Genomic DNA, 25,584 nt, shown 5'->3' on the forward strand with positions numbered 1-25,584 from the left:
GGTTTCTGCAACGTAATGAAAGAGCTCTTGATAAATGTAAAAATTATTTGCTCATTGATGAGTGTTGCTATAACCATGATAGCAAAACAAGAGATACAAAATTGACGGTTTTCTACAATCCGATGAAAGAGAACTTGATAAACGTAGAAATCATTTGCAGATTGATGAGTTTGACAATAAATAGTCAGTATTACCGACGAGATGCTTTGTTGGTAATTATTTTTTGTTTTTTCCATTCACAATCAAAACTCTAAAGTTGGCGATTGAACGTTAATTGTTTCTTGTGTTCTAAATCGGAAAACGACCAAGTACATATCGTCACACGCAAAGAGAATGCTATGGAGTAATGACGTTCGTTGATGTCTTATTGTCTTGCAATTTTTTTAAAAAAATGATTAGTGTCTTATTTGTTTAGCATTTATAATATCACGGTTTTTTTTTGTCATCATTTCCCATATTTTCTTACCCTAAACCCTAAACATTCTCTAATCTCTCATTATTTTACCTTTGCCACAAAATTATCTCCGCGCATTTGCGCGGACATCACCTAGTTTCCATTAAAAAAAAAAGAATTGCTAAATAGGTCCAATAAACAAAGGCTTATTTGACTCCGCCTTCCCTACCGGAGTTCGACTCCAGTAAGTCGCGTTACCCCGCGTAGTAGGGATTGGCTATGGATCGGGCCTTGTCGATCCAAAGATGTCAAAAAAAAAAAAAAAAACAAAGGCTTATTGGTCGAAAATCTCTTTTCCAAAAAATCTTTTTTTTCGACATCATTTTTTTTTTGTTAAAATACATCATTTTATTTTATTTTTTTGAACACCAAATACATCATTTTTTACCATTCATTTTTTTTACCACCAATTGGTATATTTTTTAAAGCATGTTTCATTTTATACTATTGGAATGTTTGTTCCCTTGTTCTTTTGATTGAATCGATAACCCTTTAGAATAATGTTTATGCCCACCAAGTGTTTGACAAAATCCCATAATTCATGATTTAGTGTTTCTTGTGGCATAAGATTACAAAGCTTCATTACAATTTTTGGCGTTCAATTCTTGATATATTATCACGTGAGGATCACGTGAGAACAAACTAACCGACTCTGACCCTATAAGTAAAAGTCCTCGCCTTTCGTCTTCTTTCCCATTTTCTTTCTCTGCCTTTTAATTTTCTCGAGAAAATTCAGAAAGAAAATCTCCATTGTTGTGTTCTCCCTAGGAAAACCATATTCAAATAAAGAAGCTTTTCCTTTCGATCATTGAGATGGATCCGTAAGTAGTTTAATCCTCATCTTCCGAAGTATATTTATGCTTTTCTCATACATTTTCTTCTTCTTGGTGCTTATCTATTGTTCAGAGATCGATCAGTAACGCAAGACGATGCAGAGGAATCTGTAGTGAAACGAAACGCCACTTGTGTTTCAGCTCTTAATATGATAATCAAGGTTTCGAAAACTTCACAAACCAAAAGACTCTGTTTTTGTCGATCTTGGTATATGTTTTCAAGAATGTGAATTTGTGCAGTCTCTATGGGACATTAACGTTTTCGCAAGCTCCAGAGAAGATGAACCTGTTTTTCATGAGTTCCTTCTCAACGATCTAAGTCTCAAACATCCTCTGGTCTAACCTCTCATCTTTTAAAAATCTATGTTGATTACTTCTTTCTCAAGACTTGATGTTTTCTTGTTCTTTACGCTTTAGGAAGCAAATGGTGTTTTTGACCTGTTTCTAAACATCTTGGAAGCTCTGCCTAACTGGGGTTCGTACTTTGAAGTATACGAAATGGCGAAAAAGATTTGCAATAGATGCAAGATGGATTTGGAATATCCGACTGAACGTTCTTTTGGTCTTATCATCAATGCTAGTTCACTCAGAGAAGTCAAGGCAAGTCTCTTTTTTTCTTATACATTGAAAGTAGAATTCAGTCTCGTGAAAGTGTTATTGGTTATTTGCAGTCTGTATTCAAGCATTTTACATTTGAGAATATCGTTAAGGTCATCAAGATGAACTTAAAGATGCCTTGTGATAAGGAAGGATGTGGAAAACGGAACTATGTTCAACGTATGATTAACAAACTTCCATCTGTTTTCACAATTGGTAAGCCTGTGATATATAATATAAGCTATGTTCAACAGCAAAATGCAGTAGTTTTGAGGTTTTTTCCTCTCGTATTGTTTAGCACTTGAGTGGACAAAGAATGAGACTGCAGGAGAAATATACGATACTGCTTCTTTTCTGGCGACTGAGATTGATGTTAGTGTGATATACCAATACAAAGGTGACAGTACATGCACTAAATACCGTCTTGTCTCAATGGTAAGGGTCAAGTATATACAATTTGTTTCAATTCCATTAAGTTTCAGATAGGAGATTATGTTAACAGAAACAACTCCAATGGTAATATATTCAGGTTTGCTCGCATGGAGAACGATACAACTGTGTAGCTTATGAAAACAATAGATGGGTCAGATATCTTCGTTCTGAGATAGAGGTATAAAGCTTTTAGACATTTTTGTATGTTGAACTGTGACTTGTTTACCTGAGTGAGGGTATGTTGTTTGTCCAGGTTATTGGAGACTGGGATAGTGTTGTCAGCATTTGTTTAACGCAGAGTATTCGACCCCAGATTCTGTTTTTTGAAAGTGTAAGCTCGTTTTGACTGCATATACTTGCTCATGTTTTTTCTCTTTTATTATGTGTGTGTTCTCAATTCCACCTACTTGAATTGCAGGTTATGAAGAAGGAGCAATAAATAAAAAAGAGTTTTCAATTGGTGTATAGAGAAAAGTGCTTGGAGTCTAAGTCAAAAACTATAGGAGTGAGTAGAAATATGATTTGGTGGTGTTACAACATTGTGAACAGATTTGTATATGTTTTCTTCAGCACAAATTCAGTATCCTGATTGTTATGATCATTGAACACTTGTGTAATAGATAACCATTTTTTGCTGATCCTTAACACAACAACAATACATGCAAGCTTGACCTTGTTTATAAGGAGATTTAAGTATTGTTTGTTCCTGAGAGTATGTAAGAATAGATTATGTACAGTATTTTTATATACGAAAGGTTAAATTCATGGCCATAAGAGATCTCTTCACTAAAATTGATGAATTTAGTATTTGGTTAATTACCATCATTAGTTTGTAGTTTAAGGATTAATGGGGCCAATTTGGAAAATGTATAAAAGTTGTGGGGGCGATACAGATATAGATTATCACATTTCCGAGAGTAAAGCTCATCACATTTCAGAATCCAGATATTGGGACATTGGTGCGGTCACTCATCGGATTTGCTTCTATTTATGGCGTGAAAGCTCGTGCGGGAAACGAATATGATACTGGGGTTTGGGTTGGTGATAGAAAGATTGCTGCTATTGGGGTTCGAATATCTTCTGGAATCACTTGTCATGGTTTGGCCTTTAACATATATCCTGATTTGAAATACTTTGAGCACATTGTACCTTATGGGATTCCTGATAAACAAGTTACATCGTTGCGAAAAGAGACGGATACCTTGCTTCCTTCAGAAGAAGTGATTCATGAGCAGTTGGTTTCTTGTTTAGCCAAAGTGTTTTCTTATGATGATATTGTGTGGAAGGAAGATCCTTCAGTCATTTTGGTCACCCCAGATAACGAATTTCTCGGTTTGATCAGGTTTTGATTTCTGCTTGACATTGGTTGTTGCATTTGGCCTGCTTCTGTGTAAAAAACTCAGCTTTGACTTTCTTACATCAAAAGTTTCTGCCTTACATTTTTGTATGACACAATGAGTAAGATCTGAATCTTTTCTGATCGAGGTTCAGGTTTCATTGGCGATACTGAAGGTACCACTGCAGTTCTTTCGCCGTGAATGAGAGTATGTTCACAAATTTTTTTCCTTTCTCTTCTTGTTGTACTTAGATTTCTGTTTTTGTTTGTATTTATAATTCTTATGATACTATTATTTGGTATTTATCTCTGTGTGATTGTTTACTGTTGAGTTGCTTGTGAGTGTTGGAATATGTGAGCAGATTTAGAGGAACAAAATTAAGAGAGGCATGTATATTCTAATCCATGATGATGGTGAGGACTATGAGTTAGGACTGTTCTACAAGTCCCTTCCTCGTGAGTAAGCAGCACTCACTCTCTTTTCTTCGTATTATTGTTGCTTTTGGATACATGGTCTTGCTGAAGCAGATTCTTTTACATGTTTCTGTTAGGTTTATTCTTGGATTTGTCTTCCCATTTGCGTGGTACGTTTTTGTATTTGATAACTATTACCGTAGAGATCCACGGGAAAGATCTAGTCTTGCCGCCTCTGCTATAGCTGTGAGTTATTGGTATCCAATGCATTCTACTCAAATTTCCTTTTTTTAGTTGTAAAAGAAAACACAAATCAGCTGTAAAAGAGGATTTACCAACTTATCTAGTTTGTTTAAAATTTGTGCATTGATATTATCTGTTGCACTTGTGATCACCTTGTTTGCGCTTGTTTTCTCGGGTGGCTAGTCTGTTTCGAAGAGAAGGTACTGCTTGCTAGTCCTTTTAGAATCAAAATTTGGTCATTCACGTTGGAACCTTAAGCCAGAAAAGAACCCTAGCCAAGGTAATTTCTGGTTCTTATCTTACTTCTTCAAAGTCTTTTCTTTCTTTATTGTACCTCAAGAAACAGAGAAAGGAATGGAATAAAGGGAAGAAGCTTTGACGATTAGAATTTGTAGTGCCTCTATGTCTAGTGTTGTTTGAATCATCATCATATTTATTTCACAAAAGATGCACCTTGGAACATCACATCCAAAAATTGCAGAAAGTATTAATTATAAGTCTTTTAACAGACGAAGATAATAGTGCAAACCAAACCATTTGGTGAATCTTGGGAAAGAAGAAACACATTAGAGATTCCTGAAACAATTCAACTTCTTTCCTCCTAATAATACACACATTCTGCTTTCTAATCTTCACGCTAATAGATGGCCTCAAGTCAACGAACAAAAGAATTAATGTCAATCCAGAAATGGTTAGAAGAATCTTAATTAGTGTCTTTCAAGTTGAGAAGCTGTGGAATGCTTGTTCTCTTACTTTGTGTTCTACACCAAATGGATTTATATGCCCACGAAGTGTTTGACAAAAGTTCACAATACCATAATTCATGATTTTGGGTTTCTTGTGGCATAAGATCACAGTTGCAATTTTGGCGCTCAATTCTCAATACTCAATATATATCACGTGAGAGTCACGTGAACAAACTAACCGACTTTTGACCCAATAAACCCTTTAATCCTTGCCCTTCGTCTTCTTCTCTCTGTTTTCTCTCTGTTCCTTTTTTAATTTTCTCGAGAAAATCAAGAAAGAAAATCGCCATTGTTTTCTTTTCCTGGTTTCACTTTCGTTCCAAATCATGGAGAAAGCCGAAGATATTCACAAGAAACTAGATATGTAAGTAGTAAAATCTCCTCCTCCGAGTATACTTATGCTTTTTCCCATATAATTTCTCTGAGAATTCGTCTGTTTGTTGCTTATCTATTGTTCAGAGAATACGACGCAGAGGACTCATCACTTAATATGATACTCAAGGTTCTGCAGATTTCAACAAACCCAAAAAAAAAAAACAAATCCTGCATCTGTTTTATCGATCTTGTTAAAGTTTTCAAGAATGTGATTTTTTTGCAGTCTCTGTGGCAAATTAGCGTTTTTGAAAGACAGAACAAAGTACGTCAGAGCTTCACTGGCTCTTTTCTTAAGGAAGACATACTTCGTCTTTCTTTTATCAACAATCTCAGTCTCAGTCAACCTCCGGTCTCCCCTCTGCTCTCATCTTTAAAACCCTTTGTCTTATATATATGTGTGTTAGTTACTTCTTTCTCAAGTTAAATTTTTTTTTTTGGTATTCTACAGGAAGCAAATAATGTCTTTGAACTGTTTGTATACATCTTGGAGAATTTACCTCCCTGGAACCCGTACTTTGAAGTGTACGAATTGGCGAAAAAGATTTGCAATAGATGCAAGATGGATTTGGAGTATCCAGTTAAACGTTCTTATGGTATGATCATCACTGCTAATTCACTCAGAGAAACCAAGGTAAGTCATTTTTTTGTCTTTTAATCTTTTAAGCAAACAAGTCTTTCATGAAAGTGAGGTTAGAAACGTATTTGATTATCATTCATAGGGATTATTCGAGAATCTTACATTCGAGAAGATCGTTCAGATCATAAGGATAGGCTTAAAGATGCCTTGTGATAAGGAAGGATGTAGGAAACGAAACTATGTTCAACGTATGATAAACAAACTTCCAACTGTTTTCACAATTGGTAAGCATATGATAAGCTATGAAGTTCACTGGTCATTAGACATCAGCAACATAATGCTGATGGTTTAGTCTTTTTTTTTTTTTCTCGTATTTCTTAGCACTTGAGTGGGAGAAGAATGAGACTGAAGGAGAGATATTCGATACAACTTCTGTTCTAGCGACTGAGATTGATATTAGTGCAATATACCGATACGAAGGTGACAGTGCATTCACTAAATACCGTCTTGTCTCAATGGTAAGGGCCAAGTAACTAGTTCGTTTCAGTTCTATTTGGGTTTCCTATTGAAGATTATGTTACCAGAAACAACTCCAGTGTTAATCTATTCTTTTTTTGATAAGAAATGTTAATATATATTCAGGTTTGCTCGGATGGAGATCGATACAACTGTGTAGCTTATGAAAACAATAGATGGGTCAGACACTTTTGTTCTCAGAAAGAGGTAAAGGTTGGACATTTTTGTAATCCAAGCAGGTTACTCGATCTGTGACTGAGTGTTGTATTTTGGTTGTCTAGGTTATTGGAGAGTGGGATGGTGTTCTCAGCATTTTTCGAAAACTGCATATTCGACCTGAGATTCTATTTTTTGAAAATGTAAGCGCCTTTGACTGCATACTTTGTTATGTTTTTCTTTTCTTGTGTTGTGTTCTCAATTCCACCTTCTTGAATTGCATACTATGCAGAGGGAGCAGATGTTTTCCGCGAAGGGATCTGAAGACTCGTGTGTTATTTCTTAGCCCAAATTCAGCATCCTGACTGATTGCTATGATCATTGATCAATGTAGATAGTTAGATACCAGTTTACAGAAACAGCTCAGTTTGCATTTCGTTTGATGTATTGGCTGGTAACACTTGAATTGCTCAATCTCTTTAATGGACAACACTTGTGTTCTAGTTCTCTTCTTTGATGTACTCATTTACATTTTGACACAATATACTTAATGGCCGGTGAGTGGAAACACTTGTGTTGTTCAGATCCTCAAGTGGAAGATTTGTTTATCATATGTTAGGTTTAGACAATCATCCCACCTAGACCAAAACATATCGATCGATGTGTAAGACCTATTTTTAATCTAGAGGCGTTTGAGACTTTTGAAAAGACTAATGAGAAACCAAATTTCTTTGCTAGAGGAGATGTACTTACTGTTCTGTTCAACAGTCTTATTCTCATCAAGGATGCTCGGTGAAGTTCTCTGTTGTACCATGAAGACCATGTGGGAAACGAAAATATAATATGTTCAACGTATGATAAATAAACTTCACAATTCTATCAAGTGTCTCAACATATATATATATATATATATATATATATATATTTTGTTCTTTCTTTGAAACTATGATTAGTCAAAGACACTTGATAGCCAAAGACGTTTTTGACTGTCGAATAGATAAAGAAGTCTTCACAGTTCTCTGTTTTGCCTTTTTTTTTTTCCGAAACAAGTGAATAATTACAGAAAACAAAAGAGTTTGACAAAAAAAAACAAGTCTTTGATACTATTACCATGTAGAAACGACAGCGTTTTAACGGAAAGGAAATAAGGAATGTCAATTGTTGTTTTTCAAATTATTATTACCGTTACATTACAAGGTTAAAATTACAACGTAGTTTTGGTAGTTTTGGCGCATGAGCTAAATGTTTTTTATGGTCAATGCCACTTGCCTAAGTTTTTAATTTAGCCAAACTGCCAGCTGTCATAGTGCCGTTACAATACGACGTAGTTTGGACGCGTATATTTTGTTATTTTATATAAATCAAATGCTTATTAATTTTTCTCTAATTAAGGTTTTCAATTCTTCATATCTCCGCTCCGCTCCGCTCCTCGGCTTCTCCAGCTTTGATCGAATCCGCAGACGAAGTCAGAGAGAGAGAGAGATAGAGAAATGGCTATGGCTATGGGTCGAGCAATGTCCCGCTTACCCGGAGAAGTTCTACGCCGCCGCATCTTACATCGCTCTCGAAGGTTTTGATTCGTCGACCAATGATACTGCACTAATTCTCTACAAGCAAGTCTTTTCCTTATCTCTTCCATCGCTAATCTCACGATTATGAATTTTTGGTTTTGAATTTCACGAGATCTGTTGGTTTGGGTGTTTAATTTTTTTTTGGTCGTATTCAATTCATATCTTTAATGTCAAATTCTTATCAGATTTTAAATTGACATACTTTTATATGTTTGATCGTATATTTTGGTGTTACAAAAATAATACGAGTTAAGCTATATTCAATATTCAGATCCATTGCTGCTCATAGTTGACTTAGATTTATATTGATTCTGTAACTTTATTTATGACTATAATGTTAAAAAGTTAAGCCTTTTCACAAGACATGTGTATGTGTGTGTTGTTGTCCTGTGTTGCGGTCGTGATATGTAGGGTTTTTAGTCTACATCTATGACTATAATGTTAAAAAGTTAAGCCTTTTCAGAATACATATGTGTGTGTGTGTATGTGTGTGCTGTTGTCGTGTGTTGCATCACAAAGAGAGAAACTCTTTCTTGTACTAACTAAATGTCTTAAGTCAACTAATTTTCATCCCTTGTCTCAGTGTTGATGATCTCTTGGATTTTGGCATGTGAACAGGCTACTGTTGGACCATAGCAAATGGAAAAGGTTAGATTTGGTGCTGAGTATCCCAATACTTATTCTACAGTTAAAGGCAATACTTGTTTTGTGTTTTGCATACTTATGGTCGTGATATATAGGGTTCTTAGTCTCGATTAGTATTTTGGTAGACAAATTTATCATACAAGGTTGTTGCATCACAAAGAGAGAAACTTTTTCTTACACTAATTAAATGTGGACTCAACTAAATTTCATCCCTTCTCTCAGTGTTGATGATCTCTTGGATTTTGACATGTGAACAGGCTACTGTTGGACCTTGTATATGGAGCAAAGCAAATGAAAAAAGGTTAGATTTGGTGTTGAGTCTTCCAATACTTATTCTACAGTTTAACATTTTTATTCTTGGATTTGGTTATTGGCTCTTTAACGTTTATGTGCTTTAGTTTTTAATCATAATTGTAGGAAGAATCTTTGTGGTAGATATAATTAGGAGATGCCTTTGCAGTTACTCTCTGAGTCTTCCATATTTCTTTTCGTCAAACCCTATCTAGAGGTAAATATTTCATTACGTAAATCCAGTTTTCCTTGGTATATGAATCTGGAATTTCCCCTTTTTAATTGCTTAAGTGATTATCTGTTTCAAGCTTGTTTACTTTCCTAGCTATTACTAATATTGTTTTGTGGGTTTCATCTATATTTGCTCAAGATTAGTAGATTCATATGTTTATTCTTCCATTCAGGAAAAGCGTGATGAAACTGAAGATCAAACATGACTGTTGTAATGGATCTTGGAGCAGGAAAAAGATCAGCTGGTTTTAAAGCACACGTGAGAAAAACAGCAGTAAGCTTTCCTCTGCGCTCTCTCTCTCTCTCTGGTAAAGAAATGGTAACTTCAAACTTATAATCTGGTCGCATTATATAATTAGTAAGCATGAAAGAAGAAAGATAGTATAGTTGTTACAAACCAAAATTAGATATATCCTTAAACCTTTTTTGGAGCTTCTAGACGTATGCTGTGTTTCAGCATTGCCGGATACTCAGTCTAAATTATTGCTGTTTAATTTTGCAGGTTTGAAAGAGTGATTCTCTTGGAGAAAATAAAAATTCCAAGCAAATTCCTTGTCAGGTTGGTTGATTGGTTGTTGTATGCCTCTGTTAATTTGTTGTGTTGAGTAAAATTCTTATCTTACTACTGAAAGATGAATATCGTCTGATTATATTACTGACTCCATGTTATTGCAATATTATCAGGTGGTGTGACTGGCCTTTGATGAGGTTTTGAACTCTAATGGTTCTTAAGTGATTGGTCTTGAAGCTTAAAAATAAGCACATGTTTATGTTCTTAAACCCATAGATAGATCAATAGGTTTAAGATCATATATAAGAACCTGTTTGTAATTGAAATGTACTCATATGTGTTATTTTTCCCTGAATAGGTTAGATTTTCAAGCTATACATATGAGTTTGAACAATATTACTGACTCTTACGGAACATTGGGAATATCTGGTCAACCGCAAACATAAGGTAGAAACCAAAATTGAGATATCATCCAATCTTTTTTTTTTCTTCTGTTTCATTTACTTTCGTAGGTCTCTAAAGGAGGATATGATATAATTATATCTAGTGTTTCTAGATGCATAATCATTTCTAGATGTTTCTTTTATGTTTGTTTGTTTTTTGCCTTGTAAGGAAAATGGAGCTATAATTTCCCAGTATACACATGAGAGAATTGGTATGCTTCTTTTTTAACTTTTGATAATCTGGAAATTAAAGAAAATGATTTAAACAAAGCGAAAAATGGGAGACTCTGAGCTATTATTACTAGCTTACTGTGCAGCCTTCTAGAGGCTGTGAATGGCTCTAGAACAAGTAAACAACCAACATGAACATGATGCTTTTTTTCCCTATTTTTTATTTACAAAACGTTTTCATCCAAAACCCATCGAGTTTCTTTTGCTTGACCTTAATCAGTGATGATTCAAAAAAAAATTCTAAAGACAGCTTGGCCGTGTAGGGTCTAAAACCACCATGATGAACCAAATCAGAAAAAAAAATTCGATTTGGCCAATAACGGGTATTTTATAGAGATTTTCAAAATGTTTCCTCAAAAAATGTTTTAGACTGAAAAGTGAAAAGGTAAAATCAGATCGGAAAATGTCAACGGAGGAATAATGGTTTTCAACAAAATGAATGTTGACTAATTCGGTTAAGTCTGGTTTTCAACATTAGTTAAACGAAAATTCCAATTGGTTTAATCCAGTTGAAAACCGGATTTATTTTCCAGTTTAATCAAATTCCAATTTAATTGCCGCCCTAACATCGATTTGGTTTGGTTTAAATCCATTATATTAAACTGTTTTAGTTTTGGGTTAAACAATTTTATTTAGTTTTGGTTGTAAAAATAAAGTACCAATTGGTTTAATACAATTTTAGTTTAATTTACAGAAAAACCGGATTGATTTTTCAGTGTAACAAGGTCAAACCGAGATATAGGGCTCTATTCTCATATTTATGTAAGTAATGAATATGATTAAACCGGGTTAAGTCAAAGTCAACATCAACGTAGTTTATGTCTGGTTTAAACGTCTGATTGCTTGTTAGATATGTTTGTGAAATTGATTGCAATATTTTGTTTAATGTTAATGATAATTCTACATGATGATGTGTTTAGCTGTAGAAACCAGTGAACTAGTTGTTAAGAAATATAACTTTGATCAAGTATACTGGAATAGAATGTTGAAACTGTCCACTGATGCTAAAGAGAAGCTTGAAAGTTCATTAAAAAGTGCCTATTAGACATTTTTAATCTGAATATGTTTTTATCTTGTGCAGAGTTTAGTTTACCACCAGTAGTGAATTGGCCAAGAAGGAGGATTATGCAAATAAAGTTTGTGCCTACTCTACTTCGGTTTGGGAAACTTTTGCAACAAGGTTCTGGCCTTCTCCTCCTCCTGGACTTCTATCCATATCTTCTTGGATTTTGCAGGCTAGGACTCCACCTTTTTCAAGCAGCACCATTATCGTCAAGCTCATCTTGCAAGCGGCTTGCTATCTCATCTGGCGAGAGCGCAATGCTCGGATCTTCAACAATATCTCTTCCACGCCATCCACATCTCAGGCCTCCCTCGACCGTTCGTTAAGGGATCGCCTTCTCTCCTTCCCTGCCTCTTCTTCTTCTTCTCCTTCTCTTCTAGCTATTTATTTTGGTTGTATTAGCTTTCCTTTCTAGCTTCTTCTTTTAGTTGTTTGTGTTTTGTACAGAAACAAAAAAGAAAATTGGTATAAATTTAACCTTTTACCAAAAAAAAAAATGGTCATGAGCAATATAATGCAGTAGATATATAGTACTTTTTTCTTCTAATGTTATGAGACTGAAGGGAAATGTTGTTAAATACAACTTCTGTTCTCTCGTAACACAGAAAATGCGACCCCAAATGCCATTTTTTGAACTCGTAATCTCCTTCGACTGCATGTGTTTATGTTTTCTTTTCTTATGTGTGTGTTTTCAATAACAGAAGCACTGGATACATGGTAGAAGACTAATAAAACGTTTTGACAGAGATCTGAAGACTAATAAAACGTTTTCTACGAAACGCATGCAGCCTTCTCTCAAAACGTTTCATTATTAAAAAGGCTGCATACCAGTCTTCAAAGCAATCTATATTCAATTTCTTCACATCTAGAACAATTAGATACGCATGCAGCCTTCTCTCAAAACGCATATATAATGACTAATAAAACGTTTTGACAGAGATCTGAAGACTAATAAAACGTTTTCAATGGTAAAGGAAAGGGATTGATGTATATACTAAAGTGCTCGAGTCTAAGTCAAAACACTTTATAGTGCTTTGGTGGTTACCGTTTTTTGTTTTTTCCAGCCCAGACTTTCTCTCTATTTATTCACTCTTTGAATCAAACAAACTGAAGCAACGAACCAAAGATCCTAGATCAATCCAGCTCTACTTAACAACTTCACTGCTTTGTAATTTCAACAATTCTATTCACATAATGAACACAACTTCTTTTAAACTGGAGCATGACACTGTTTTATACATCAATGCTACGTAACATACTGTTTGATACAACTTGTTAAGTTGTTAGGCCATGGATCGAGTAGCTTCATAAAACAGAATCTCCGGCCGAAGTTTCCTTTCTCCACAGAATCTGACCACACTCTTCCAGTTACCAACAACCTATGGCATCACCACACTTACCAATAAATGTCTGACCAACAAAGTTCACAATTCAGGTCAAGAAAAGACAAAGGAGTTGTTTCTTCTAACCTCTTCTGCTAAAGTTTCATGTCTGAGACTGACCCACCGGTTTTTTGTATAGGCCATGCAGATAAATTCTCCTTCTTCAACACATCCAATCTGCATTTCCATATTCTGATCGAGACTGTAATAGAGAAATACAGAAGAACAATAGCACAAACATTTGTCACAATGTTTCAGATTTTACCATTGACACAAGCCGGTAGTTAGTGTTTGGTTCTAAGCCTTCGTATAACATGCTGATATCTATCTCCCAGTGCAAAGCATTTGTTGTTTCAGATATTTCTTTTTCAGTTTCGTTCTTCTCCCATTCCAACACTAATGTTGCAAACCCAAAAAAAAACATTAGTGTTGTGAACAAAGTTCGTCGTTCCACAATGTTTTATCATATCGAAATAAATGAAATGGGTAGATAAAATCGCAATCATGGTCAAAACTTACCAATTGTGAAGATAGGCGGGCATCTACTTATAGTGTGATGAACAAAGTTCGTCGTTCCACAGCCTCCTGTTTTAACATCACACATCATTTCACCTTCCATGCGGATCACTTTAAGGACGTCCTCAAATTTTATATTCCCCAAAGCACACTGCATGTATATATAAACCACTAATCAAATTTAAAGAAATATTACGAGCTTTTGTAGGAAAGACAAGGAGGGAAATAAATGAAACATACCTTCAGGTCTACGATTGAATCTGCAGCCATGACAATTCCATACGAACTTTGCTCTGGATAATTTGGCTTCCTTCTGCATTTTCTACAACTCATTCTTTCATATTCCTCCAACGTAAAAAGGCGAGTAACCAAGCTTTCTCTTTCGGGACTTTTCCAGAAATGACAAAACTCAAGGATCGCGACAACTACCCCAGCAGCATCACTTGACTGAAAAGGGTGAAAAAAATTGAATGAACATGTAAAAATAATCATATCCACTCAAATAATAATAATATGCTTAGCACATACCATGGAATGAATTTCTTCTAACGAAGCAAATATGTTTCTCAGTAGGTAATTGTACAGTCCCTTTTCTGTTATCTGTTCCGACACAAAAGCAGAAAAGAAATCTTGCAGTGCATAAGGAACTTGTTCTTCCAAGTTGCCATGAAATGGTTGCCGATTATACACCAAATCCTTTTCAAGAGCCTTAATGTTCAAGAGGGCCTGCAATAGCAGAATTTGTCAAAGCAAGTAAGGAAGTGAAGAGAAAATCTATGAAAACAAAGAATGAGCTGAATCAGTAGAGGAGAGTCAATTTTCTGTTGGTGACTGCTTTACCTTAAGCGTCATGTCAAGAGCTGAACGGTATCTGTTTGCAGCTTCTCCGTGTGCAAACTCCAAATGTTCTGAGAATGAATCTTCTCCAGGCATGTTTTCCATATCTTGAAGATGGCGAATGAAAGAAATAAGAGTTGTGCAAAATACAACAAAATAGTTCAAAACATTATCAGTTGAGAAGCTCTCTTTTCAACCAGGGTCACCTTTAGTAGCATCCTCTTGATTGATAGTGTTGAGTGAAGTTTGACCACTTTCACTTGAAAAAGTATCTTCTGGTTCCATAGAGTCTTCTTCCGCCGTTTTTAGTAATGGAGAAGTAACACCCGGTTCAAGGTTGACAGAAGATTCACTGGACATATGTAAGCATACGTTTGCTGAGAAAACCTACAAAACTAGAAACCAAATTTCTTTTCTAGAAGAGAGTTACTTACTGTTCAACAGTCTTATTCTCATTAAAGGCACTAGACAAGCTCGGTGAAGTTCTCTGTTGCACCATGAAGACCATTCCTTCTTACAACTGTGTAACCAAAAAGTCAGCAAAGCAAATAGAGAATTTAGAACTGTAAAGACCTTGTTGCTTTTATTTTTCTTCTTCTTCTTCTTTGACTGTAATTTCTTCTCCTCCTCCGCTTCTTTCTCGAATAAAATATCTGCTTCTTTCTCGAGTGAAATATCTTCTTCTGTTGCGGCTGCCTTGACTTTGGATTCCATATCTAAAATTCTATCCTAGACAATGAGACATCAAATATAATATAAGTAACAAGTGAAACACCAAATCAGAAGGAAGATGAAAGCTCTCTGCATAAAATCAAACCAACCAGCATGACTTCTTTCATTGGTTGACCAATGTAAGAGCGGTAGTCAAAAACAGAAAGTCTGATGAGACCGTTCAGCAAATTAATCCTTGAATTTTCAATAAGCAAAATCTTTGAATCAATTAGAGGAACCTGCAAATCAATAGACACTTTCAAAACTTTCATTGTACAGATGTTAACCTGTGGTTAATCAAAATTCAGGTCAGAAACAAACCAGTAAGTTGACCACAAATTTCAGAAGGTCTAGGGACTTCAACACTAATTCATCACTGAGGTTTGTACTCCCATGTATAACAGTCAAGTAATCTTCTAAATCGGGGAAATCCAATGTCGGATACGATGCTCCTTTGAGAACATCTCGTACTACACACAAGAAAGCTTTTGTAGTGAGAGAATCTCCGGCATCTCTTTCTTTACATCTTTTGCATAAAAGAGATGCATAACTGTTCCAATGATCTTTGTGAAGATTCTTTCTCTTCACATCTTCGCTAATACACAAGTTCTTGGCGCCAGTAAGAGCTGCATCATAATCTAGGTATTGCAATTTCTTTGCATATTTGGTTCCCAAAGTCCTACACGTGAACTGAACTGCTCTCAAAACAGCTATCCAAATATCAAGATTGTGTGCCCTGATAGGTGTGGGAAACGGAATACTCTCATCTTGTGAAGATTTGTCGAATAACCAGGATAAGATATCATCTCCCTGAGCATGTGCCTTAGCGTAGTGAACATTGTGATCAAAAACATTGATTATCCCTTCGTCATCGAATCGAGCAATCTTGCATTGGAGCAGTCTCTTATCCAGGAGCAGAAATGAAAACTGAGGGTCAAAGTCGATCTTTTCTTTAACTCGAGTACCAGCATAGAAACTGTCCACTGCTCTGCAAACTAGATCTGTACCATCGTCTCTTTCACACTTGATGTTTTTTAGAAAATCCAGGATTTGATTGAGTTCACCACATTCCAAAAAACAGATACTCTGAGGTGTTTCTACTAGGCGACAATCGGTAAGAATATGTTTGGAAACTTCAAGGTTTTCAAGATGCTGAACAAGAAAATGCATCACCCAGTCTCGAACGCTACAGGAGAGAATTTTATGGTCACAAAACGACACAAGGAGCGACTGGATTTCCTTGAGTAACTCACTGCGCTCTTTATCCGCAGCTAAAGGCCAGTCTTTAGACCATCCATTCTCATATGCAAACGCTTTCACATCTTCAAGCCGATTCTTAATCAATTGAATGGCAGCTACTGCATCAACTGGATCCCAACCTCCAACCAATATCTTACGAGTCCAGACTTTACTTATCCTCTTAGTAATATCCTTTGCCGAAGAAGGTTTAAATTCTGCTCCATGTTGTTGTTCAAAATGACTCTTACATTCTTCAGGACTGGAGAACTTCACCGAACATGTTCGACAAAACCAAAATCTCCATTTTCTGTCTTCCTTTGCAGAAGTTAGAACTTGCTCCAAAGCATCTCGTCCTCCTGTGCTATATATTCCCTCGACATAGCTCCTAAGTTCTGCAGTGCTTACTTTCATAAAGTTCCTTTTGATCTCAACATTCAAACCCGCCCAATACGACCTCAACCTTTTAAACAAATCAGGTTCACTCTTCCTTGTCTCCCCATTTTCCTTTGACTCCCTAACTTGTTGTTCACAGTTTTCTACAGGAGAATCAACACGAGTCTTGGATTCAGCGATCCTTAACTCTGCATGTTCGATTATACTCATCAGTTCTTCCCTTTCCTTGTTCACTGACTCTCCTTCCTGCATACTCACTGCTTTATATAAACCTTCTTTTGCTTTACGCACAGATTGCTTGTAATACAAGACTGACTCAATCTGTTGAGCCAAAAGGAACAATGTACCAGCCGAAAACGCAGATAACCCGAGATTTCTGGAATAGCATTCAACAGAAGCCAACAAGTAAGTAACTTTCACATCATTGTTCTCTGAATCTCCCGCTAGTTCCCTAAAGATTGTACCTTGAAAGTAATTAACATGAATTCCCTCCACGGGATCGTCATTCCCTTGATCTAAAGACAAATCTTCAAGTACCTCCAAGGCCTTGATGTGATCTCCATCTTTGAAGTAATCTTTGGCAAGGTCGAAGAGTTCGTCGCCATTATCATCTTCCATGAAAGTAAACTCCATGTGTTAGGCAGTAACAATTCTGAAGAATCTTACGTTTTCTTGGTCTTGAGAGGTTTTGTTCTTGGCGAGAGAAAACAGAGGAGAAGCGGGAAAAATCAACAAATAAGGTATAGAAGAGGATGATGGGTTTATCACGTATGAGCCACGTGACAGAGTCTTTGCGAAAAAACAAGGGAGACCCATTTTGGTCATTAAGGAATTGTGTCGAACACCTTGTGGGCATTCTTTGTTTTGGAGTAAATCACACAACTTGGTCGATTTGATTGCACTTTCTCGGAGTAAATGTTTAACATATAAACAGATAAAACCCCAAAAATAGTTTATGAATTTTTCGAATTCGGGTTTAGGAGTAGAATGAAATTGGTTTCTTCTTTTTTTTTTTTATAGAAAATTAGTAAAAATATTCCCAAAATTTATGTATTTTGAAATACTAACTCATGTTTTTTTAAGTTTGAAAACAAAAACTTAAAAAAGTTACGAAAAATACTTTAATAAATTAATGGTTAACAGTAACTGAGTCTACTCTAATGCTATAACATTGAGTCCTTAATGGCTATGACATTGAGTCCTTAATGGCTTTAATGTCAGTGTTGGACATGGGTTTTGCCCCCTATATGTTAGGGGGTCCAAAACAGATGGCACAAGTTTTTAAGAGGGCCTTGATCACTATGAAGAGCCCATTAAGCCCGGAAGGGCAAAACCGTCATTTACAGTGGAGACAGAAGGAATTTTAGGGTTCCTGTTCCCTATAAATAATCAGAAGCATTATTGGGAACGGGATCCGATCCGGAGGTTATTAACCAGTAGACAAGAAGAATCATTGCCGAGCCCGAAATCGTTGCCTAGCCCGACATCGTCGCCTGGCCCGAGTTTCGCCGCTTCGCTCGTTTTCGTATTTTGTCTCTCTATTTCGCACGTTAAGTGTTCGGCTCGGCGGATAGTCTATAACCGCCGCGGCGAAAACTTACATTCTGTAATCTCTCGATCGCTTATATCGTTAATAAAAGGATTAGCTCCGTTCACCCCCCAAAATCTCGTACATTATTATTGTTACAACCTAGGTACCAACAATTGGCGCCCACCGTGGGGCTAGTTCGAAGCTATCCTTTTTTGACGAGACAATGAACACCGAATCTCAAACGATCCGCGACGACATGACGGACACCTCAAGCAACCGAGGAACTGACACTGGCGCGCCAACAGCGCCCGACGCGCCGGGGCTACCTCCGCTGGACCTAGTAGCTGCCCGCGCTGAGCTAGATCCCTCGCGCCGCCTCTTGTTCACACCTAACACAGGAATGGAGTCCGATGCTGCTCACGCCGTCCCGGCTCCTGGCGCACCTACCGCACTCGCCGCAGCCGCCGCAGCAGGAGCAACCGAAGGCACCGCACCAGGACGTGCCCGAGCCGCACACCAAGGCACGCACATGGACGACCTCGTTCAGACCATTCTGGATAGGCTCAACAACCATGACGCGCGGACCACAGAACGGATCGACGCCCTCGTAGCCGCACAAGTCGCTTCCCAGAGCCAGATCGAACGACTACGACGCCGAAGACGTACTTCCCAACCCCACGATAATCAGGAAGAGTTGCAGTCTCCACGAACCCTGGTAGCCGAACGCATAGAGATTCGACGACGCGGCCCAGCATCTATCATCGTCGGATCCATCGACGAACATCTCCCCCAGAATTTGCCGCACGGCCAAAACATGCAGAGCGCCCAGAATCTGCCGCACGGCCAAAACATGCAGAGCGCCCAGAATCTGCCGCACGGCCAAAACATGCAGAGCGCCCAGAATCTGCCGCACGGCCAAAACATGCAGAGCGCCCAGAATTTGCCTCACGGCCAAAACATGCAGAGCGCCCAGAATCTGACGCACAGCCAAAACATGCAGAGCGCCCAGAATCTGCCGCACGGCCAAAACATGCAGAGCGCCCAGAATTTGCCGCACGGCCAAGACATGCAGAGCGCCCAGAATTTGCTGCACGGCCACATCATGCAGAGCGCCCAGAATTTGCCGCACGGGCAAAACATGCAGAGCGCCCAAAATTTGCCGCACGGCCACAACATGCAGAGCGCCCAAAACGTACAGTACGGCCACAACTTGCCGAGCGCCCACCATTTGCAGCACGGTCACCATCTACAGAGCGGCCATAATCTTTCAACCTGGCATAATCTACGGAGCGGGCACAACCTACTTCGCAACCGAACTCTAGACACCGGACGACTCTTGCATGGCCGCCACATTGACGACGAAAACCGTTCTCGCGAACGGGAGCTCACACGGTTGAATGCCTTAATAAGAGACATGTCCTCCAAAATGCATCGGGCAACCACTGCGGCGCCTGAACTGGAAAAGGTTTTGGAAGAAACACAACGCTCGCCCTTCACAGAGCGCCTCTCGGCCATCCGTGTTCTTCACATTAACAAAGTCAAATTAGTCCCATACAACGGCCTCACCGACCCAAAAATCTTCCTTAAGTCGATGTGCATCGCCATCAATCGTGCGCATTTCTCCGTCGAAGAAAATGACGCAGGGAGCTGCCTAATATTTATGGAAAACCTGACAGGGGACGCACTAAATTGGTTCTCACGAATCAAAGCTAACTCGATCGATAGCTATCGAGAGCTCACGACCGTGTTCCTGCAGCACCACTCGGTTTTCATGATCAAGGAAGTTACAAACGCCGACCTATGGACCATGTATCAGAAAGAAAGCGAACCGCTTAGAACGTTTATTGAGAGATTCAAGAAAATCGTTTCAAACATAGCTATAACCGATGATGCGGAAATCGGTGCCCTTCGGAATGCGTTGTTGTTTGGATCGCGGTTTTGAGAAGATCTTATCATCGCTCGGCCATCAACTTTCGGCGATGCCTTGCACCGAGCCAACCGTTATGTCAAGATCGAAGAAGAGAATGCCGCGATGATGGATCGCAACCCAAAAGCATCTAACTCAAGGGATAAAACTCGTTCCTAGAACTCCGCCAACATGAAACGTTACTCTACAAGGCGCAGCCACCAAAAAAAAAAAAAAAAAAAAAAAAAAAAAAAAACCACTCTACCTATCGAGTTTTACCAGTATAATACGAACTACGAATGGCTTGATCCCTTTCCAAGGGTACGTAGACAGTCTTTCACGGGACACAGCTATCCAAAAAAAATAAAAAAAAATTCATCCAAAAACACAAGTGAGCGCTCGCAAGAGTACACTATCATTGATGAGCTCTTTCGGACGAGTCCGCCTCGCCGATCGCCTAGCTCCCATATCGTCGCCCTGGCCAGGCGCACGATTTTAAACGCGTTCCTCATGGATGCAGTGGCGAAATAATCCACAACTTTACTTTGTAAAGATTAAAAGCCGAGCCCAGTCTCGCACAAAAGCTAGCAGGCGGCCGAACCAATAAGCCGAGCTCCGGCTTGCACGTTCTTGCCGACTTCAAAGCACCCACAGGATAAGCCGGACACCAGAGCCGCACCTAAAAAGTACGACGAGTCCGTCTCGACTACATCTTCCTAAGCTCGGCATTTCGAGACACATATAGGATAAGCCAAGAGACGTCTTGCCCCGCAAAATATGTATCGAAGCCGAGCTACGTATTATAATTGTTTTATGATAAACATATCCGAGCCATGCCTCGCACAAAATACAGATCGATAACGAGAACAAAGAAATAACGAAATCAAAACAAATCATCAAGTTATGAAGGTTACAGAAAACAACCATAGTTCGTGACAACAGAGGACCAAACATACGAAACGCCGATCCGACAAACCACTAAAGGTTAAAAGCCCCGATAAAGTCAATAACGCTGAAAGAAAGAAAAATAAAACACAAGCTCAGCACAACGAGTCCATCTTCGATCTCGTCCCGTCTCGGTAGCATTACGCCTCGACTCCATCTCTGGCACGACTCCAAGATGGCATGGCTACAAGCTCGGCACGACTCTCGGTTTGTCGCGACTTCATCCTTGGCACGACTCCAAGATGGCATGGCTACAAGCTCAGCACGACTCTCGATTTGGCACGGCTCCAAGCTCGGCACGACTCCCGGTTCAGCACGACTCTCGGTTCGTCACGACTTCTGGTTTGGCGTGACTTTTGGTTCTGCTCGACTTCTGGCTCAGCACAACGAGTCCATCTTACCGCGTTGACATTATCTTCAGCATAGCACGACATCACCATCTCCACTTTGGCATGGTACTAAACAAGCGACTCCATTTTGGCGTATTATCGCCACGAACACATCTCCGGCTAGGTAATAAGACTCGTCGCGGCACGACTCAACCGGATACATCTCCGTCTAAGGCACGACAACAAGCCACGACAACACCATCACTCTCACGGTGCGTCATGGCAGTAAAACGGCACGGCAGTCCAAGGACGAGGTGCGGCACGGCACGGCAGGCAAAGGATGCGGCACGACAGTCACACGGTGCGGCACGGCACGGCAGTCACACTGCATGGCGCGGCGTGGCACGACACAATGCTGCACGACAGTTCGGTCTCAAAGCGGCCCGGTGCGGCAAAAGGCGGCATGGCACGACACAATGCATCACGGCGCGGGGCGGCACAAGGCGGCACGGCGCGGCACAAGGGGACACGGCGCGGCAAGTCGGTCTAATGGCGCAACGGGGCACGACTGTCTTACGGCGCGGTGCGGCACGACAAGGCCCTCGGCAGCACAGCGAGAGATCCTTCCTCCGGCACGAAAGTGGCACATGGTGGCTCCGCGGTGACTCACGATGCGGCAGCTCCATGCGTCATTTCTGTCTCGCGGCACAGCATCTCCGAGCTCACGACTCATGGTGCGGCAACTCCATCTCACGGCACGGCAGTTCGTCTCGTCTCAGCGCGGCAACTCTGTCTCGTCACGGTACGGCGACTCCATCTCGTCACGGCATCACAGTGGTTAGCGCACAACTCACGGTGCGGCAGCTCCGTACGGAAGTCCAATCTCTACGCGGCGCGACAGTCCAATCTCCACGCGGCGCGGCAGTCCAGTCTCGCGGTGCGGCAGTCCAGTCTCGCGGTGCGGCAGTTCGGTTTCCACGCGGCGCGGTAGTTTAGTCTCGGCGGCGCGGCAACCCAGCCTCGTCACAACTCACAGCACGACAACTCCGTCCCATCACGGCACGGCGACTCCATTTCGTCACAACTCACGGTACGACGACCTAATTTCATCACGGCTCGGCGACTCCGGCGAGGCATAACTCTTCCGATCGCGGCATAACTCTTCCGATCGCGGCATAAGTCCTCCGGCGAGGCATAACTCTTCCGATCGCGGCATTACTCCTCCGGCGAGGCATAACTCTTCCGGAGAGGCATAATTCCTCCGTGAGAGAAATTCACCTTTTTGGTAAGGAAGAGAAGTGGAGAAAGGTTAAAATGAGAAAAAGAAGACATATTTATAAGGAGGAGATCGGCACGTTTTCCAAGAGAAGCATAATTGACCTAATTCCCTAGACACACAGGCTGACTTGCCTCGAAGAGCATGCCGAATCCGCATTCCTTCGGGAAAGCTTACGCTTGTCTCGAAAAACGTGCTGAAGTTACTATTCACCCAGAGAAATTTCGGTTCACCTCAAAAAACGTGCCTAAGTTACTATTCACTGGAGAAATTTTGGCTCGCCTCGAAAAACGTGCCGAAGTTACTATTTACACGGATAAGTTTTCGCCTCGAAAAACGTGCCGAAGTTACTATTCACCTGGAGAAGTTTCGGTTTGCCTCGAATAACGTGCCGAAGTTACTGTTTACCCGGAGAAGTCTCGGTTCACCTCGAAAAACGTGTCGAAGTTATTGTTCACCCAAAGAAGTCTCGGTTCGCCTCGAAAAACAGGCAAAGGCTACAAGACGATTCATTCAAGTCAAACTCTGTTTTGCGCCAAACTAACATATTTCAACCTCGAAGACATGCCCGTCAAGCTCAAGCATATTCTCGCACAACGGACTAAGGGGGGGCTTATTGTTGGACATGGGCTTTGCCCCTAATATGTTAGGGGGCCCAAAACAGATGGCACATGTTTTTAAGAGGGCCTTGATCACTATGAAGAGCCCATTAAACCCGGAAGGGCAAAACCGTCATTTACAGTGGAGACAGAAGGAATTTTAGGGTTCCTGTTCCCTATAAATAGTCAGAAGCATTATTGGGAACGGGATCCGATCCGGAGGTTATTAACCAGTAGACAAGAAGAATCGTTGACGAGCCCGAAATCGTTGCCTAGCCCGACATCGTCGCCTGGCCCGAGTTTCGCTGCTTCGCTCGTTTTCGTATTTTGTCTCTCTGTTTCGCACGTTAAGTGTTCGGCTCGGCGGATAGTCTATAACCGCCGCGGCGAAAACTTACATTCTGTAATCTCTCGATCGCTTATATCGTTAATAAAAGGATTAGCTCCGTTCACCCCCCAAAATCTCGTACATTATTATTGTTACAATCTAGGTACAAACAGTCAGCTTGAGCTAGAAGGATGGCTTAGACGTCGAATCTTATAATGTCAACTTGAGCTAGAAGGAAGGCTTCGATGTCGAATCTTATAATGAAATATCTATTATTTCGAATGCATAAACTGCGGTTGTGATACATTCGACGAGAAGATGCATATGTAGATTTAAACAAGAATACGAGGGATCATGAGACAAGTCTATATACAATCATGTAAATTAATACATTTTACTATACTTTACCTTGCCACACCTTTTCTAACTTTAACAACCTGATAAATAATTCAAACTCGTTTATCTGTCGAAAATAATCTAATCAGGAGCTTCGAAATCTATAAGATTATTCAAGAAAGAAACACTTACATAAAAGAATGAACGTTGTTTTCAAAATTTTGATGTCCTGTGTTATCTAATCAGGCATATCGAATGTCCATTGGAATCTCAGGGTTTTCAATTAAGTTTTGATGTCTTGAGTTATGTTTATCTCTTTCTCTATAGCACACCCAACCCTTTTATTTATGTACGTATACATAATCACATATATACCTCCGAATGTTGCAAAAAACATAAAAAAAAAATAAGTGCTATGCTATCTCCCCAAATTTCTCTATATTGTTTGACTAAATCAATATCCTAATAACTACTTAATAGATATTATGTCATTTTATAGTTTTATTTTCACTCATGATTAGTTTTGTTAACAATATCAAATCATACAAAATCTAAAAGAATTTTTTTTTCTTTCTCATTTTCCGTTTCAAATGAGTTTTTTTTTTGCCTTTCTTTCAATTCCAAATGCATCTTATAAAATGCATTGAAGACAACAAGTGAAGCCTAAACACAAGAGGCCAAAGTCTTGTAAGTGAAAGAAAATAAATATGCCAACGGATGATGCTTTGGAGAAAATGAAGGCCGGAGAAGTATAAATGTAGCCGTCTAAGATTTTGGGTAACAACATTGCTTTTATCCATATCGATTTCCGCAATGTCTCTTTTTATATTCTTCCAAACTGGAAAAATCAACAATATGGATAAATAAGCTGCAACTGCTATAATATGCACCGTGAAGTTGTTTACGATGTTCTCTGTAGTAACCGCGATGATCTTAGGGTATCTGATGTGGTGCGGATGTGATTTTCCTGCTCCAGTTGAAATAACAGAAAAAATTACTCCAGTCGATAGAGCGGGAATGCAACAATTGTTTGTTGTGTTTATGTATCACCCGTCCCGCCTTATAGGCCAAGACAACGTGTTAATCATCTGGTTCCGCCAAAACGCTTATTTCTTTAAACATTCAAAACTTGTTACACGTCTCATAAAGCTTATTAACCTGAGAGAAAAGAAAAAAGGGTGAACACAATGGCGAAATTCTAATCACACTCAACAATCAGTGCATAGCATAGAATCAGACTCCACATTCTCAAATATACGTCTAACAAACATACACATTCTTACATTAGTCCAAGCATGCATATACAAAATAATCCATAACACTAAAGCTAAACCGAAATCCCATCGGCTTAGCATGGCACGAAACCAATCCCAGGTTCGTCCAATCGCCAAGCACGAAACCAATCCCAGGTTCGTCCAATTACCAGATACGAAATCAATCTCAGGTTCGCCCATCACGAGACACAAAACCAATCCCAGGTTCACACCAACTCACATCATATCATCATACACCATCATGTTATATATAAAATCTACATATTATACATCAAATCATTCTACCATATCACACAATATCAATCAACAAACATACA

At 39.3% G+C, this 25,584-nt stretch overlaps 5 protein-coding genes across 9 annotated transcripts; 4 read left to right on the forward strand and 1 right to left on the reverse strand.

The window, feature by feature from the left end:
- Positions 1-857: 857 nt before the first annotated feature.
- Positions 858-2,882, forward strand: LOC9322888. Its single transcript, XM_021035288.1, has 9 exons — positions 858-1,275; positions 1,361-1,448; positions 1,528-1,623; positions 1,705-1,887; positions 1,959-2,100; positions 2,183-2,319; positions 2,414-2,494; positions 2,570-2,647; positions 2,735-2,882. The coding sequence occupies exons 1-9, from the start codon at positions 1,268-1,270 to the stop codon at positions 2,753-2,755; spliced, it is 834 nt and encodes a 277-aa protein (XP_020890947.1). The 5' UTR covers positions 858-1,267; the 3' UTR covers positions 2,756-2,882.
- Positions 2,883-4,802: 1,920 nt separating this feature from the next.
- LOC9322889 lies at positions 4,803-7,118 on the forward strand. 4 transcript variants are annotated; one of them, XM_021035267.1, is made up of 9 exons: positions 5,090-5,419; positions 5,515-5,557; positions 5,654-5,779; positions 5,879-6,061; positions 6,150-6,291; positions 6,389-6,525; positions 6,650-6,730; positions 6,805-6,882; positions 6,972-7,118. In XM_021035267.1, the coding sequence occupies exons 1-9, from the start codon at positions 5,382-5,384 to the stop codon at positions 7,023-7,025; spliced, it is 882 nt and encodes a 293-aa protein (XP_020890926.1). In that variant the 5' UTR covers positions 5,090-5,381; the 3' UTR covers positions 7,026-7,118. The 4 variants fall into 4 exon arrangements, with proteins under 4 accessions (XP_020890922.1, XP_020890925.1, XP_020890924.1 ...); XM_021035266.1 differs by having other exon boundaries at positions 5,084-5,419; positions 5,515-5,779; XM_021035265.1 differs by having other exon boundaries at positions 5,085-5,419; positions 6,805-7,118.
- A 926-nt stretch (positions 7,119-8,044) lies between these two features.
- LOC9322890 lies at positions 8,045-12,343 on the forward strand. The gene is made up of 5 exons (XM_021035309.1): positions 8,045-8,292; positions 8,869-8,898; positions 9,153-9,196; positions 9,313-9,403; positions 11,684-12,343. The coding sequence occupies exons 1-4, from the start codon at positions 8,045-8,047 to the stop codon at positions 9,399-9,401; spliced, it is 411 nt and encodes a 136-aa protein (XP_020890968.1). The 3' UTR covers positions 9,402-9,403; positions 11,684-12,343.
- Positions 12,344-12,795: 452 nt separating this feature from the next.
- LOC9322891 lies at positions 12,796-17,733 on the reverse strand. Of its 2 annotated transcripts, none has more exons than XM_021035222.1 (12): positions 15,433-17,733; positions 15,222-15,350; positions 14,974-15,129; positions 14,835-14,887; positions 14,607-14,752; positions 14,404-14,507; positions 14,092-14,289; positions 13,804-14,010; positions 13,567-13,714; positions 13,313-13,443; positions 13,135-13,224; positions 12,796-13,044 (listed from the first exon to the last, which is right to left on the reverse strand). In XM_021035222.1, exons 1-12 carry the CDS (start codon positions 17,374-17,376, stop codon positions 12,949-12,951), a joined length of 3,402 nt encoding a protein of 1,133 aa, XP_020890881.1. In that variant the 5' UTR covers positions 17,377-17,733; the 3' UTR covers positions 12,796-12,948. The 2 variants fall into 2 exon arrangements, with proteins under 2 accessions (XP_020890881.1, XP_020890880.1); XM_021035221.1 differs by having other exon boundaries at positions 13,135-13,239.
- A 764-nt stretch (positions 17,734-18,497) lies between these two features.
- LOC110230920 lies at positions 18,498-20,180 on the forward strand (the record flags this gene model as incomplete). The annotated part of the gene is made up of 1 exon (XM_021035172.1): positions 18,498-20,180. A coding segment is annotated over exon 1 (1,683 nt), but the record flags the coding sequence as incomplete, so codon positions are not given.
- Between the last annotated feature and the right edge of the window lie 5,404 nt (positions 20,181-25,584).

The sequence above is a fragment of the Arabidopsis lyrata genome (genome assembly GCF_000004255.2).
Source record: "Arabidopsis lyrata subsp. lyrata unplaced genomic scaffold ARALYscaffold_2, whole genome shotgun sequence".
In the NCBI taxonomy this organism is placed as follows: domain Eukaryota; kingdom Viridiplantae; phylum Streptophyta; class Magnoliopsida; order Brassicales; family Brassicaceae; genus Arabidopsis; species Arabidopsis lyrata.